Raw genomic sequence first — 17,482 nt, 5'->3', positions numbered from 1 at the left:
GGTCAGAGATCATCTCTTCCAGCTTTAAATTACCTGACTTAATATATAGTCATGGGTCACCTTTATTCATAAATAAAATTCACATTTTACAAAGTTTGTAGTTTCCTGAAGTTACATCTCCAAGTGCACTGGCATAAATGGGCTTGGTGGAAACAAAAAACACAAGCAGAAACAGCCAAATACCTCCACTTTGCCAGATCCATCATCCACCATATTGTGCTGGGCTGCCATCTGCGGAGAACTATGTAGTTTTGAGGCATCGAAAGGAATTTGTTTTACTCGAGCCACTTTCTCCGTGACGTACACTTTCCCGAAGCCATCACTCTGATCTTTATCTCTCCAGTCCTTAAAGAACTGTTTGAAGATTGGTGTTTCCCCTCCTTCTGGAAGAACTTGAATCTGAAGTTAAAAAAAAAAAAAAGTAATAATTATGCAGAGGAAAATAAGAGACTGAGGAAAAACATTCAACCAGGAATGGAGAAAAAAAACTAAGGAAACGAGAAAGATTGTCTTGGCACCTGTGATGACAGATGTAAACTTAGAAGCTGGGATTCTTACCGGAATGGAAGATGGAAGGTGACCAAATATGAAGGTAAAACAACCCAATGCTTTTTGTCACAACTACAGTGACTGCCACTGAATTTGGATGTTTGAAATAAGAACAAAGTTCTTTCCTATGTTACCATTATAGTCAAACACACTGGACTGTTTTTCTGCATTAGGTTTGTAAGAGGTCTGTGACCTGGAAGAAACAATCTCATTGTGTTACTTGTGCTAGGATGCAAAAATGAAGAGAAAGGATGAGTCTGAAAGACTCAGAAAAGGAGGAGTAACTAACTAGCAGGTATCTAAGCTCATTTCAGTGAGGCCAAATATTGTCTGGCTATCAGCCCACGTCTGTACAACTTGCTCTAAGGACTAACTGAAAAGTGCTCTCAGTTAACTCAACTGTGGCTGATTATCTTGACTGAAATGCTGTGGAGGAAGCAGAAAGGGTCTTATTTTCATCATACAGCCCCACAGAAGGTATGATCTTCAGTTTCTGCAAAATTCCATCCTCTACAAAGTTTTGAGCCTAGCTTTGTAGGCCCAACAGGATACCATGTTGCACACACGTAAGTGAAGAGTGACTCCCATGCATATATTACTTTGAACCAAATTCTCTCATGAGTTTTTGTGGCAATATGAGGAGCTCCCATGTTCTTTTTTTTTTTTTTTTTCTAGCCAGTTCATGTCCACACATACTTGGGTATTGGTGGAATAATTCATTTGCTTTAGAAATTCTTCAGCTGTCTTCATTGCAGCCTTTCTCTCCTGGGGATTAGCATCTTTACCTAAAATGGAAGATAAATTAAAAAGACAGAATCTTGGGGCACCAGGGTGGCTCAGTTGGTTAAGCATCCAACTTTCGATTTTGGCTCAGGTCATGATCTTGCAGTTCATGGGTTTGAGCCCTGCATTGGCTCTGCTCTGATAGTGCAGAGCCTGCTTGGGATTCTCTCTCTCTCCCTCTCTCTCTGCCCCTTCCCTACTCTCATTCCCTCACTCTCTCACTCTCTCAAAATAAAAAAAAAATAATTAAAAAAATAAAATATAGCATTAAAAAAAGAATCTCAGAGAGGGAAGATATTATATGATTAATAAATACTTGCACACCAAGCAGTGAACATAATTATAATTTAAATAGAACACTGAGAATGGTAAAAATTTCCTAGTATGTTAAACATATTTAGAAATATCATAATGATCACTATTTTATATATACATATGTGTGTATATATATATATATATATATATATATATATATATATTTTCATATTTCTCTAATGCTTTCTTTAACCCCATCATTTCTGGCAAATGATACCAGTAGGAAGAAAACATGGTGTCGACGTCTGCATTTTATATGAGCTGTTTACAGGTCAAGTCTCAAAAAGATAGACTTTTTTTAAAATCAGAAAAAGGGGCACCTGGGTGGCTCAGTCAGATGAGTATCTGACTTCAGCTCAGGTCATGATCTCGCAATTAGAGGGTTTGAGTTCCATGTCAGGCTCTGTGCTGACAGCTCAGAGCCTGGAACCTGCTTCAGATTCTGTGTCTCCCCCTTTCTCTGCTCCTTCCCTGCTTGTGCTCTGTCTCTCTCTCTCTCTCAAAAATAAATAAATGTTAAAAAAAATAAAATCAAATCAGAAAAGATGTTTTCTTTACGCTTCTACAGAAATAGCTGTATATCTGAAGCACAGCCACAATGTCAATGGCATTTTTTACCTTTCCATACGAAAATTTGTTTTGCAGCACCGTGGTCCAAAATAAAACATTCTTCAGAAAGTAGCATTGCCATGGAGAAGGGGTTTTCTTCTGCCACCACAGTCACTCTCATGGATCCACTGGCATCTGAAACCTAATATAAAAACCATGAGCTTGTTTGTAGATAATGAAAAATGTTCTAAAATTACATTATGGTGATGGTTGTACAGCTCTATAAGTGTAATTAAAAACCATTGAACTGAATACCTTAAATGGGCAGGGAATGTAAATTATATCTCAACAAAGCTGTTTAAAAAAACAAAAAAAAAAAAATCCACGAGCTCAATTATACCCTAAAAGTCTTTTTAAAAGACTTTATTAACAAGACTAAAAGATAACCTACTGAATGGGAGAAGATATTTTTGAATGGCATATATGATAAAGGATTAGTATTCAAAATATATAAAGAACTTATATAACTCAACACCAAAAAACTCCAAATAATTCAATTAAAAATGGGCAGAAGACATGAACAGACATTTCTCCAATGAAGACATCTAGATGGCCAACAGACACATGAAAAGATGCTCAACATCCCTCATCATCAGGGAAATTAGTAACGGGTCACCTGGGTGGCTCAGTCGATTGGCCATCTGAGTCTTGATTTCAGCTCAGTTCTTGATCTCACAATCATGTGAGATCATGAGATCAAGCTCTGCATTGGGCTCTGCACTGATAGTGTAGAGCCTGCCTGGGATTCTCCCTCTCCCTCATTCTCTGCCCCTCTCCCAATTGCTTTGTCTCTGTCTCTGTCTCTGTCTCTCTCTCAAAAATAAACTTAAAAAAATAAATGAATAATACTTTAAAAATTTTTAAAAAGTCTTTTGGGGTAAAAAAAAAACACTAATAAAAAGCTAAGTTTTGACAGTGGACCTAACGCATCAGAAAATGATAGTGATAATAATAATAGCTAAGGTTTGTTGAGATTTCTATATATTATAAGCACTAGGCCAAGAAGTTTACATGATTAGTTCCTAAACTGCATAGCAATCATTTCAACTAGGTAATAATCTTACACATTGCACACATGCAAAAGCTAAAGCTTAAACATTCATTCATTTAACATTTACTGAGCACCTGCCATATGCCAAGCATTGTGCTATGGAGGTGCTGGCATATTACAGTCTAAGCTCATAGATTTTTTTTTAAATTAGGTCCTGCAATTTAAGCATACTTTGTGTAAATTGTCAAAGTAAATTTCCTCTATCACAAATACTTATTTACTTAGACTCTTGAAGTTTGGGAATAACCACAAAACATTGTGGGGGTTTTTTTGTTTTTTTTTAAGGTGGAGGTGGTCTTGCAAAACTGAAAGTGATATTAATGCCCAGGTTGGAAGTCCCTGTTTTTCAAAGGCCAGCTAGTAGACTGCAAGGTAATCACCTGGGCACTGGATAAATATGCACATTCCAGGGACTTCCCTAGATCAGTGGTGGGGTTTTGCAGCATTGTGGTGGGGCTTGAATTCTGGTTTTGTTTTGTTTTGTTTTGTTTTGTTTTGTTTTTTGGAAGCTATCCAGGTGATTCTGCTTCCCAGCTTTGTTCTGCAATTCCAAATTAAAGTATTTTCAAAGAGACTTTGCGTTTTATATAAATGCAATACATTACAAATCCACTAGAGGGAGAAATGACACATTTTCACATTTTAAAATATTTCTTTAGTTTATTATAATGCTGTCCAAGAGGGAGAACAGTTTTATTTGATGATGTAGCATAAAAAGTATTTGTTAAGTTGTTGAAAATGGGTTTTAGAAACAGTAATGAAAAAAAGCTGCCACGAAGTCCAGAATAACAATCTTTGTATGGCTTATATTGAAATCATCAGTATTTAGCAGAAGTGGTAACCACATTTTCCTTTGCCTTCTAGGAAGAAAAGAATCCACTTCCCTGTTACAAAATGTAAGTTATAATACACAAGTTAGTAACTTGATCTTCATTCAAAATCAAATTCTGAGCTAGAAGTTCCCTTAAAGAAGAGCAAATGTAACTCCTTCCTGTGATGCCGGATGACTACTTAGCTCTGCAGGGAGATTAACCATCTGCTCCCAATCATGTGCTTGGAAAGTTATAAGGCAAGGGAACTCTTAAAGGATCCCATCTGAGCAATCTCCTCATCTGGTGCATTTGTGGCTTCTGTTGCCTTCACCAGCAATAAAATCATAAAATTATGGAGTTGGAAAGAACCTGAATAATCTTCTAATGTAATCTGTCTCTCTTTTTTTTTTTTTTCAACTAAGAAAACTGAGGCCCACAATGGTCATATCTTGCCCAGGGTCACCCAGTGGGTTATCACCACAGAGGTGTCATGGAACTAGGTCTCAAATGCCCAGGACAGGGCTATGTTTACTCTGCTTCCTCCCAGCTGTTTGATTTGATACCCTTTCCCTCCTGCAACAAAGAAAGTTTTTATGATGGCTAAACAGGATATTTAAAATGACATGAAGATTTTATAATTTATCAAGACTTTATAAGAAAAAGCTTATGACACTTGGTTCTACTCCTGAAACCAATACTACACTATATGTTAGCTAACTTGAATTTAAATAAATAAATTTAAAAAAAAGAAAGAGCTTACCAAGTATTTTTATCCCATGAAGGAAACATTTTATTAAATGTCATATATCAAAACATATTGTTGCAAACTAGCACAGCAACAATATATAATTTTATTTAAGTTGTATCAATTATTTCACTTATTATTTGGCGTTTTTAATAAAAAAACAAAAAGCAATAAAAAGAAGAATTTTAATAAGCATACTAGAGCAAAGAATGGATTTTACTTACACATTTCTCTTTCAGGGCAATGATAATTATCAGCTATCCCAGAGAGTCCCTCCCAGAACAGGCCTCCTGGCTGCATCCAGTCCAGTAAAAATAATAAAACTCGCTAACAGTAAACTCACCATGTAGAGTTTAGCCATTTTCCTGTTGGTTATGTCTGCTATGGTGTCGTCATCATCGTCTCCATCCCTAAGCTCTGGCTTTGTCCCTAAAACCTGGAAAACAGTGAACAGATAAAAGATAAAGACCTCTCATTAAAGGATGCAGAGTTAAAAAAAGAAAAAAAAAGTAAAACTTGTTAGATTTCTAAAAACAGAGATTATAAAATATTTGCCATTAAAACGACCAGGCTCAAACATTTCTCACCAATCATATTGCATTGGCCTGTTCCCATGGATCAAATAAATCAATCGCATTAAGTAAACCAACACTGAGTTTGCTCATGATGGGAACTTCCAAGGAAATAAAATCCTACACTCGAAAGCAAAGATGTTCATATTATTGAAAACGAGCAGGAATCAATTAGAATATGAAGTCTAAATTCACTTCCATAACAATTTCTTCCTGTGACCTCTGCTTCTAGAATCAATCTATAGGATTAATTACCAAGACTTGGATCAAATTACTGTTTGAGGGTGGAGTACCATTATCATTACTGACAGACAGTAGATAAAGGACCAGTTCTTGACCACATGATACTATATTTCCTACTGTGTATTTGGCACTTAGAACAGTGTCTGGAGCATAAGAGATGTTCGATAAGTAGTTGTCAAATGAATAAATGAATGTATTTATTTTTTGCATATATAAAATAATCTAAAAATTCAAGGACATAAAACATTCAGCAGAAGGTACATTTGAATCTGCTTTGAGTTTCTACACACTTAAAATCACAAAAAATAGGTGTATAAAGCAACTTGATTAAACCAATCAACACAATGTCATAGAATGTTAAGGACAGGATAAAAATATAAACTTACTCTAAGCAATGTGACTTTTTTATAACAACATACACATAAATTCAAGTTTAGAACATGCAAAGGAGGTATTCACTTAGATTCAGTAATATTTCATATGCAACGAAATTCCTTGCATACTGTGTTTTATATTCATTAAAAATACATTGCGTGAAAATACCTACTGCCAAATACCAGGCAACAATAAAATGTACATAAAATCTAATCCTTGTTGGATTATGGGCACTGCCTGGCGTTTAGAAATTCACTAGAGAACTTATTTTCTCTGGGAACGTGCTCATCTTTTTGTTGACACAACGATCAATAAAACACTTCAATTATTGTACATACTAAATGATTACAATACAGTTTTTAGTTTTTGTTAATAGTAGGATCAAAACAAAAATTACAACACTTGCAATCAAAGGCACTTTTTAAAAACGGCTTTACTGTGCTAGATGTTTGTACAGTTTATAAGAAAAAGAAAGGGCTCTTCAAATACCCTTTTGTGATTCTACTCCAACCAAGAGAGTGGTTCTGAACCAACAGTTTAAGCTGAGGACTTACTAATACTTGGAAGTTTCCCAGTGGGTCACGTGAGTCTGAGATTTAGAGCACATTCTAACTTTTAATTTTTAGACAACAATCCCCATATGAGCCAAGGATCTTAATTAGCTTCTCAAAGGACTGTAGCACATTTGGGAATTGAACTCACAGGATTTACCAGAAACAGGCTTAACTCCAGGGGTAGGCAGATGCTGTACATTGTCAGGTATCCTCAGGAATCATTTTAAAATTCAGTTCAATAACTAAGCATTTACCAAATACCTCACTGGGATATACAAATGAGTTTCTAACCACCTTCCTAAATCGTAAGGGCTTTACATCTTGTCTAGAAAGAGGAAAATAATTAAACATGTTCACCTTCTCAACTATGCCTTAGGTTTTCATCTTTAAAGTAAACTATAAATACAGCTTTACTTTTTCTCTATAGATAGGATAATACATAAATTTGAAATACTCAAAGGGATTAGCATTTAACTCATGAAATCCTTTGTGTGTGAAATAACATATATTTTGACAATTTAAAGAGGAAGGGAAACAGAGAAGACTTATCTGAAGATGTTCCTTAAAAATTTCATCTATTGTTCTAGCCAAGACCTGTCACTCAAGCTTGGAGTCTCCCCATCCCTCCCCTTCCTTCAATCATTTTCCATAAATTTCCACTTAAGAGTATCTTCATCCTTTTACATGCCCCAAACTGAACTTAGCTTTCCACGAAACTGACCATTCTCAATTCTCAATTTGTGTCAATGAATCTCTATTCTATTTACCTGGACTTAAAATCAAGTGGTCCATTTTGAATACTTGTGGTCCTCCATTTTGAATCTCCTACCAACTTAGTCATTAAAGTCTACTTCTTTATAATAATGTTTGGAGTCACTGATTCCTGTCTCTTCCTTAATTGCCACCTTAGTGCAATCCCTCATCACCTCAGGGATAGGTCCCACCTAAACCTGCCAGTTCCCTCCTGCCTTCAGGCTCACCTCATCTTTTCATTCAGACATTATCCTATACATACACTGGCTGGAAGGTCCCTTACTTCACTTTACTCCTAAGTTTCAAGAATGACTCCAGATAAAGGTTTATATCTTATATTTGCATCAGTGATTCTTAAAGTTCCAATATGCTAAAGCAACACTGGTAACCTGATAAAACACACATTCTCAACTGCCAGCCATTAAGTCATTATGTCTGGGGTGAGGCCCAGGAATCTGCACTCCAGATGCTGCTTAATTGGCTGCTTACTGACGGCCAAAACTTGACTGGATTCCAAAGCCTCTTCAGACACTGGATGCTACCTACACTGCGTTATTTCTCGGTATTCTCTACCAACCCCCCTCCCCATGCTGATGTTTTCAGTGTCCCCTGTGGGAGCCACACAATTTCCTTCCCCAGGGCTTTACCAAACACTGCACATAACTTCTACCTAGGCTGACCGCGTGTGGTAGAATCAAAAGTGAGCAATTATTCTTTGGTTGCTTCAGCTCATCATAATTAGCACAGTAATAGCTACTGCTTATTGAATATCTACTATGAGTCGCACACTGTATTAGGATCTTTGGACACATATTGTTTCGTTTTATAAGAGATTCCAGGAACGAGACACACTTATCCTCCTTTTACAGAAAAGGTCACTGATGCTCAAAGTCGTGAAGTGATTGTTTCACAGAACTGTTCAGTGCTTGAGGCTTCAATTCTGTCAAAGTCCCTTTAATGCCCTAATTTCAATAATTTTTAGAATGATTAGTTGCCTACTTCCCTAAATCAAGGGAAAATAGGAAAGTCTTTGAAATGGACCAAAAGATTTTTTCCAAGGATCGTGTCGAGGGGCTCCTGCTGGTGATCTGATACCATGATGTTATTTTCTTTCCTTTTCTTTGAGTGACCTTCCAATCTAGTAAAGACTGACAGCAGCAAATGATTTTGTCCACAGAGATGCACAGGAATTTTGTCTGGTGGAGACGAAAGTAATTTCTGCCCTGTGGAAGAGGCCAGCTTTGCATTTGTCAGCAAATTCATCTCAACGCTGATCACCCATTCATTCACTTGTCTGTTCTTTGGATCCTTCTTTGAACTAATTATAATATCTTATTGTTCTCTTAAATGAATTAAAAAGCTCTTTGATATGGGTTATTTTATATTTGTATGAGATTCATGATTTTATTTGTTTGAAAACTATCCCTTAACACCCAGTACCCCTCTTGTCTAAACCACATGTACTGAAACCTGTTTGTCTATGTATTGCCTTTTATTGCATATTACATGTATTCAGCTAACACTTCTCAAGTGCTGCTATGTGCCATGCCAGGTTCTTTATAAATTTTGTTTACAAGACACTTACATATCACTACTTACCAGACACCAGTCTAAGACTTGTAGGTCTATCAAGTCATTTCTCCTTTATATCAACCTGTCACTGCTATTTTCCCATTTTATGCCTCAAGAAACAGATTAAGCAACTTGTCCACCATCATGCAGCTTATGGTAAATGCCAAAGTCAGGGTTTGAACTCCGGCCCCAGAGTATGTGCTCATAACTAGTGTGCTGTGCTGCCTCTACAGGCATTTCAAAAAAGTTGACACTTAATTGTTTAGATCTTGTCTCTGAAGATAAGTAAGAAGCTATTTCATGGCAGAAACTGCACCGGGACCACTCTCCGTTCTCTTGTTCCAGTTAGAGCCATAATAGCACATGTACCATGCAAAATACACACTAGTTATGAGGGGGATGGTTTCTGTCCTCCTCTCCCCACAGCTGTTTTCATTTCTCTCCAAAACCTCTGTCCACTACCCTTTCTTTCGATTCTGCCTATGCAGTGGGCCTTAAAGGGAAGTTCTTCCTTCACATCAGAGTGTGATGTGAGCAAACAGCCCTTCAAACAAGAGAGGACAGTGTTCAACAAACACGAAAGAGCTACCAAAGAATGTAAAATAAAACAATAGTACTCTGTTACCCATAAAATTGTCAAAGGTTAGGAAGCAGCTGACAACATCAGATGCTGGGAAAGATTCTGTATTCTACCAAGCACTCTCTGGTGAGCAGGAAAATTCTTAGGAATTTTCTAGGAAGTGCCTAGAAGTAGGTAACAAAAACCCAAGAAACAGACCAATCATTTAACCGAATAATTCTATTCTAGTGGTTTATTATAAAGAAATAATTGAAATACATACAAACAATTCAACCTAATAAATATTCATAGCAGCATTTCACATATTAAAAAAACACAAACTTCCTAGATGCCCAACACAAAAGTGATTAAACAAATTAGGGTGTATCTGTGGAATGGAAAACTATACAGACATTAACATATTATACAAACTGATGGTCAGGAAAATTTTCATAATGTTTCAAGTAAAAAATTTATATTGCAAAGCATTGTCTGCAGTAGGAACTCTTTCTTGAGAAAGCACAGGGATACACAGATGAAAAGAAAGATTACGAAGAATTTGGTTATTTTTTTCTCAAAGATGGGACTTGGGTGGGGATATATTTCTTCTCTATTATGACTATCTACATTTGCTAAAATTTCAGTAATAAACAGGTATTTTTCTTTAATAAAACTGTAAAAGCTTTTATTAAGCAAAAAATAATGACTTCTTTGTTCTGTATTTATTTTCTCTCCCTGTGGAATAAATAGTTGGCACTTCATTACTTCAAATGGAGTAATTATAACTTCCTTTTAACTTACAATCTACCTTAAGCTTCTACTGCAGTCTTTCTCAATCAATTCATCAAAGGATAGTAACTATTCTTGATGAATTCCTAAATGCTCTAGGTGTTTTGATCATAGAAACTTTTGTTAATGTGAAGACCTAGAAGGGGCCACCAGTGGCACAGGGGCCTTAATTTTTCAACTAGGAATTAAGTGGTTCCAAAGGTCGCAGGTACCATTTTTGTTATAGATGTGATACGAATAGAAAAATGGGAATACCTCTATCTTCTCCTCTCTGTTTGTCAGTATCATAATGGAAATGTTTAACAATTTAAGACATGACTTTAAGTAGAGAGGTTGGAAATTTGTGGAAATACAATTTTGTTCTATGCCTAAGCAGACCTTCTGTTCTGCTGTTCACTTCTTACCTTCAACAGAAGTTGAATCCAAAATAAATCAGAAGATATTTACATTAAATCATGGCAGCAAATACACCATCTCACTTTAAATTCACTATCTCCTAGCTTCAGATTCCCTGGGTTCTCATGACATGGGCCAAGACCTCCTCAGTGTCTTGTGTTTTTTCTCTATGACCCATTGTAACTTGTTCTTTTAAACATAAACAGGCCTATGTGTAAATTTGTTTTAGAAAAGAAGGACCAGGAAGTTAAGAAAAATGTTTCTCTATCTTCATAATCTTTACTTAGTTTTCACATTTACATCTGCCTTTGTTTATTCTGAATCTTTTAGTCAGCCCCACCTATTTGGGATACGAAATTCCAACATTTACGATCTTGCTCCCTTAGGATGTGCTTTCTCTCTCTTCTACAGAAAAGTCAGGATGTTTGGACAATGTGCAATAAGTATTTGGAGTGAATAGTAGGAAAAGAAGGGATAATGTGTGGTCTGGAGGAAGGACAATACCTAACTCAAGACTCTAAATCACTTTGGATGAAAATGTTCCAAGTTAGTGTCAAGACCTAAAAGCATTTAACATAGAGTCTTCTATGTTTCTTAACTCTGATTTCAGTTTGGCAGATTAGGGAAATGAGGATGAGAGAAGTTAGGAGTTTTGCCTTTGGTCCAAGTCTTATAAATAGTAAAGCAAAGGACGCAAACCAGACTTCGGGACTCCTTCCATAGTGCTCACCACAGCAAAGGAGGCATCATGGTCTTCGTAATCACTTTAGTACAAATGGCTATTTCTACTCTCACCAAAAATGAAGGAGGCTCTCAGGTCCTAAGGGCTAACCTTTAATTACCCAGAAATTCTCCTGTCTTATTTTCTTTCCCCAACTGGAAAAAAAAAAAATCAATCGATTCCTAACCTATGGTAAATACAAATAAATTATAAAGATGAAATATAGCCTAGTTGTTATGGTATATTTACTTGCTTTGTGGCATTTTATGGCTTAAGTCAGATAAACATTTGATAACAGGGAAGACAGAGATATAAAATTACAGGCAATTCTGAGAAATGATGTGACCCCATTTAGCTGGCTCCACCTAATCTGATATGAGGTTCCAACATTTGCTGTTCCCAGTGATGTGTTTCTCTGCCCCTGAAATACCTTTATCCCTTTATGGAGAAATCAAATAAAAAGGGTAATTTAATATATCAAATAGTGGTTAAAGTTATTTTAAACTGAGATAAAGCATGTGAAGTACATGTTTGGATAAAAGGATAAAGTAAATTGCAAGTCTGCAAGAGATGTCTGGTTATTTAATAATCTGGGCCAGGACCGCCCAGTGGAATTTTCTGTAATTGAAATATTCCATATCTGTGCTGTCCAATATGGTAGTCATTAGCTACATGCAGCTACCGAGCACCTGAAATGTGGTTAGTATGACCATGTAACTGGGTTTTTAATTTCATTTAATCTTAATTAATTTAAATCAGAACTGTAATAGCCATATGTGTCAATGCTGTATTTGACAGTGTAGTTCTAGAGAAGTCAGGGAATCCTGTGGCCTTGGGGAACTCACCATGATACAGGTCTGATTCTCAGTGTTACAGTAACATCACCAGATTAGATATTAGACTTAGAAAGTCCAACTCACAAGAAAGTTAACTCGTAAGTTATAATGTAGAGAGCAAATTCACAAGTTACCATACTATGGAAACCTACTTACAAGACGCTATCATGGAAAGCTACTCACAAATTATTAAAATACATAAGCCAGAATGCCAACTGATTAAATTAGAGCAGTTGTTTTAACTGGCTACATTCTAGAACCATCTGGGTAGTTATGATAAACAGTGCGAAAGTATGAATCTGAGCCCAAGATTCTGATTGAAGCCTGGTACTGTTGTGGATTTTCAAACCCCTCTGGGCCTGTTTCTATGGTATATTCAAGGGTTTAGTGGCATCAGCTCTGTTAACTTGGTTCATCCATCTCAACCATCAGGACAGGTCTGCCAAGCATTCCTGATATTAAAATAGCTTCCCAGGGAACTCTTCCCCTGGACAAATTACCATGGCCTGGCAGTCAGGAAGCTGTCCTGGAGCAAATCTCAGGTAAAGATGTTTAGTCCTTCTGCCCTTTCTGGGAATCATTAAACTTTTTTTTTTTTTTTTTTTTCGGGGGGTAAGACCTCAAACTCATTTGGGCATTTCTACCTGATTAGTGCTTGAATAGAAACTTCCATTGTTTGCCTCTGGCATTCCTGATTTGTATGTTTCACAATGAGCATTCCCCCTTGTCTTCTTGACAATCCCTTCACCTGGCAGGCTCTGGCACTCTGAGCTGGGAGGACCCACTACTGAGTGACTCTGGGATTCTGTTTCCACACTTCAAATGGTCTGATAATTAATACCACTCATAATCATCACGATGAAATAATGTATGTGAAGTGACTATCGCTATACTTGGCACATAGTGAGAATGCCACAAAAGTCAGATCTTGCATCCTTTATCCACCCTTATATACACTGAATCAAATTTGCCTTGGTCAAAGGGTCATTCTCTCTCTTTGATTGTGACCTTGCATATCACCACTTTGATTCTTTGCACGATGATTTTTACCACTGAACTTCTTGCTACACATCTCCCTGCGACTTACATTTATTCACTTACTACTTGTTCATGTCTTAATCTAATGATGTCACTAAGTAGTCTAGGTCTTGATAGCATACCTTTGTCAAAGTCTTACATTTTAGATTTAAAATTATAACCAGTAGATCTAAATATCCCTCTTCAAGCAAAACCTAAAGAATAGTCTCCTGTGCATCAACAAATGAATAGTTAATAATGCTGAGAAAGAAAATAAGACCTAGTAATCCTTGTTAGTTATAAAACTGATTCTCTGATCTTCCCATGTGGTTCAATCGTACCTCCCCATTTCATTTAGTCCTGTACATATGACCTTATTTTGGTGAGTCAGAATACATCAGTTACAGTTTATTTGTCAGTAAGGCTTATTTGTGGAGTGTCTATGATATATCAGCACCAAAGGAAAGGGCTGTGGCTATAACGGCTAATACATTAGCTGTGGTCCCTTGTCGTCAGTGAGCTGACTTTCAGCACAGAGATGCTACATAGGTTTCACCTGGCTAACCCTCACTACAGACAGCAGCTGCAGGAGCAGTCTGCAGAGAAAGATTCTGAGGTTGTTTCCAAATTTAGTGAGAAGATTTAACATGATCCACCAGTCATTTCCTTCCTGGAAAGGCAGGAGAAGTGGCAGCACACATTCCACTTGTTTTTAACCCTAAATATATGAAAATAGCCTGTAAGGATTCTCAAATTCAGAAATGTTTAGGAAGTAAATGTAGTCCAGAGAGGATCACTTTCCTCCTCTCAAGGTTGGCTCTCTATCATAATGCCTCTGAGCTTCTCCCCTCGTAACTTATTGCTTATTTTCACCAAATTTGGAGATTATCAGAGGAAAAACTATCAGTTGGATGAAGGGTGGAATGGAGAAGAAGAAAGTGCATTTCTTCTCCAGTTTCTTCTTTTGGGGGAGACAAGGAGACAAAGAGCTACACAGGGCATCCCAGTATGACAGCATGAGCTCAATAAACCTCTAGGAGCACTGTTTTCACTGTTCCTTTTCACCACATACACATATGCACATATTGACACAAATTTATTTTGTTTTACCTCCTTCTATCCCCTTAGGAAGAGGTCAATAAATATGATTTACATATTATATTTGATCAGATTAAGTCATGTTTTACGGCAAGAGTGTTGTGAACGCTTCGAGCTCTCTAGCTCCATAATTCAGAAAATTTCCAGGCACTGAAATTTAACTGAGAAAACTCAAAATGGCTTTCATATACTCTGAGGTACCTGAAAAAATGTTTCCATGCTTTTTATATTACATTAAAAATATGTATTTTCTTTCCAAGAAAATGTCTACCCCAATTATCCTGTATGACCCTCCATAGTAAAGATGAAAGGTTTTATGCTGACAGTAAGAGATATGAAACAAATGTACTGAGTACAAACATTATGTTACCAAAGGTATTACTTATGATATGGAATACATAAAATAGGTATGACTGTCAAAAGTGTGCGGCAGGGACCCCTGGGTGTCTCACTGGGTTGAGAGACCACCTCTTGATTTCAGCTCAGGTCATGATCTCACGATTTGTGTGTTTGAGCCCCATGTTGAGTTCTGTGATGAAAGTTTGGAGCCTGCTTGGGATTTTCTGTCTCCCTCTTTCTCTGATCCTCTCCCTCTCTCTCTCTCTCTCTCAAACATAATAAACATTTTTTTTAAATGTTTGTGGCATAATTTTTGGAAGTTATGAAAGAACTTGGCAGCAGATGGGATTCCCATCTGTCCGTATGTTTAAGACCATTGCTCTGGGGGTGCCTGGGTGGCTCAGTCTGTTAAGCAACCAACTCTGGCTCAGATCATGATCTCGCGGTTTGTGAGTTAGAGCCCCGCATAGGGCTCTGTGCTGACAGCTCAGAGCCTGGAGCCTGCTTCGGGTTCTGTGTCTCCCCGTCTCCAACTTGTGCTCGCTCTCTCGCTCTCTCTCTTTCTCCCTCTCTCTCTCTAAAATAAACATTAATAAATTTTTTTTAATAAAAAGGAAAAAAACCATTGCTCTGCAGTGAAGACTGTCTGCATGTGAGTTGCAGCTCTCCCATTCCCATTCTCACTTGGACAAGTTAGGCAGCCTCTCTATGACTTACTTCCTTCACCTGTCAAGTAAGGGTATAGAGAGATGCCCTTGGTGCTCTGCCCATCTCACTTTGGTCGACTTTGGAGGTCATTTGTAGGTGATTTCTTAAAGGTCAAAGCCTTCTGCTCTCTGTCTCATGGGATTATCTGGCCATCGAGCTGTACTGTATCCATACACAAGGCAGGATGGAGTTCTGGAGAGTTAACGCCCAGAGTGACCCTCAACTAATGAAGGATGGGAATTACTACCTAAATCCTACAGCCTCCTCAGCCTCCTGTGGGCTGATTCCAAAGTGTGTTCCATACAATTTCTCATAGGGTCCCTGTGGGACTAAGCCCCAGTTCCCCGTAGCAGTAAACCACATACTCACAAAGTATTGCCTCACTTTACTCCTCCTTGGTGTTTCCAGGATCATCTTCAGATAACTACCTGCCCCCAAGTCCTTGTATAGAGTTGTTTTTTTGGAGGAACACAAACCAAGACAGTGGATAACAAATATATCCACTTTCTAGGGCCATTGTAAAAATTAAATGAGTTCATCCTTGTAACGCCCATAGAAGGATTGTAGGCTCTGGATGTTTGCCGTGATGGTGGCTGTTGTTACCTCCTCTGCAGCAAAAAAAATCCATCACAAATTTGTTTCTTAGATTATGGAATTTCTGTGTTAATATTAAGTAGTACTTGTATGATGTAAAGAAAAGTGCAACTTGAAAGATTAAGGAACACATAACAAAATTGAGTTTGTCCGTGAGCCACTTGCCCTTACCCCCACAGGACAACAAGATGAGAGAAATTATGCCATCACATAGCAATAAAACTCCATGATGGTGAATATCACAAAAACGGATATTTAATTGTAGTACATTTGCTGCTTAGTTTGAAATAGTGTTTAATTAATGTATTTGTCTTGTCCACATGCACTTTGTCAGACTTCATTAAAATCTATTTTCAGTTTTGGTTTGTTTTTTAGTTGCCGGAATTCATTGAAATCGGGCATTGATATTTTGTTTCTCCATTATGCATGGCACAGGACTTCATTTCCCAGTATATTTTGCATAGCTCTTGTTTGTTTGCATTAAGGTACTCATATATCTTAATATTTTTTAACAGTGTGTTGGTAACTCTTTCCCGATTAGTAAAATGTTATGAAATACCCAGAACTGAGGATTGCCTCTTGGTTTCCACTAAAAATATACCATATTTACGTGAACAAACCATGCTTTCCCGAAAAAGTCACTTTAAAATACTTTCTCGTATATAAATATATATATAATATAAATAATATATAAAAATTAAAAATAAACAAGAAGTATATTTTAAAAATATATATTATATAATAAATAATAAATAAAATATAAAATATAAATATATAAATATATAATATATAAATATAAATTATATATATGTATATATATAATGATTGGATATATATGTATATGTATATATCCACAATAATATAACTATAGAATTGTACTGGATATCCTTGCAAACACAACAGCATTTCTAATAGCAATTACTGGTTTTTCATTTGCCCAAGGACTGCCAATATAACACAGTTCCACCACAGTGTGATCCTTGGCTTTCGATAACAGGATTTAGAAACACAATTTAAATGGGTCTCCATTTTAGGGAGTTCTTTCCAATACGTGAATACATTTCCTCACGATATTAAACAAATGTTAACTACAAAATAAATACTGGGGAATTATGAATTGCTGAATCTTGGAGAGTCAACTTTTAATGTCTGGACTTAGCCCATTCTTAGCACAAGATATAAGAGGAAACTGATATAAAATTAATAATACTGTGGCACCTGGTTGGCTCAGTTGGTTAAGCATCTGACTTGATTTCAGCTCAGGTCATGATCTCACAGTTCATGAGTTTGAGCCCCATATCGAGCTCTGTGCTGGCAGTACATAGCCTGCTTAAGATTCTCTCTCTTTCTCTCTCTCTCTCTCTCTCTCTCTGCCCCTCCCTGCTTGCTCTCTCTCTCTCTTTCTCTCTCTTTCTCAAAATAAACAAAATAAACATTGGGGCGCCTGGGTGCTCACTCAGTTAAGCATAGGACTCTTGATTTCAACTCAAGT

At 36.9% G+C, this 17,482-nt stretch overlaps 1 protein-coding gene across 1 annotated transcript in view; it reads right to left on the bottom strand.

The window, feature by feature from the left end:
• Window positions 1-17,482, bottom strand: part of SCIN (scinderin) — an 80,641-nt gene that overhangs the window by 25,334 nt on the left and 37,825 nt on the right. Inside the window, exons 5-8 of the mRNA XM_007089098.3 lie at window positions 5,208-5,300; window positions 2,266-2,398; window positions 1,246-1,334; window positions 184-399 (exon numbers count right to left, since the gene is read on the bottom strand). Coding sequence (XP_007089160.1) covers window positions 184-399; window positions 1,246-1,334; window positions 2,266-2,398; window positions 5,208-5,300 — 531 coding nt within the window. The remainder of the gene's footprint in view (window positions 1-183; window positions 400-1,245; window positions 1,335-2,265; window positions 2,399-5,207; window positions 5,301-17,482) is intronic.

Source organism: Panthera tigris, chromosome A2, assembly GCF_018350195.1.
Source record: "Panthera tigris isolate Pti1 chromosome A2, P.tigris_Pti1_mat1.1, whole genome shotgun sequence".
NCBI lineage: Eukaryota > Metazoa > Chordata > Mammalia > Carnivora > Felidae > Panthera > Panthera tigris.
The sequence above is the reverse complement of the archived record's forward strand: the minus strand, read 5'-3'. Positions and strand labels throughout refer to the sequence as shown.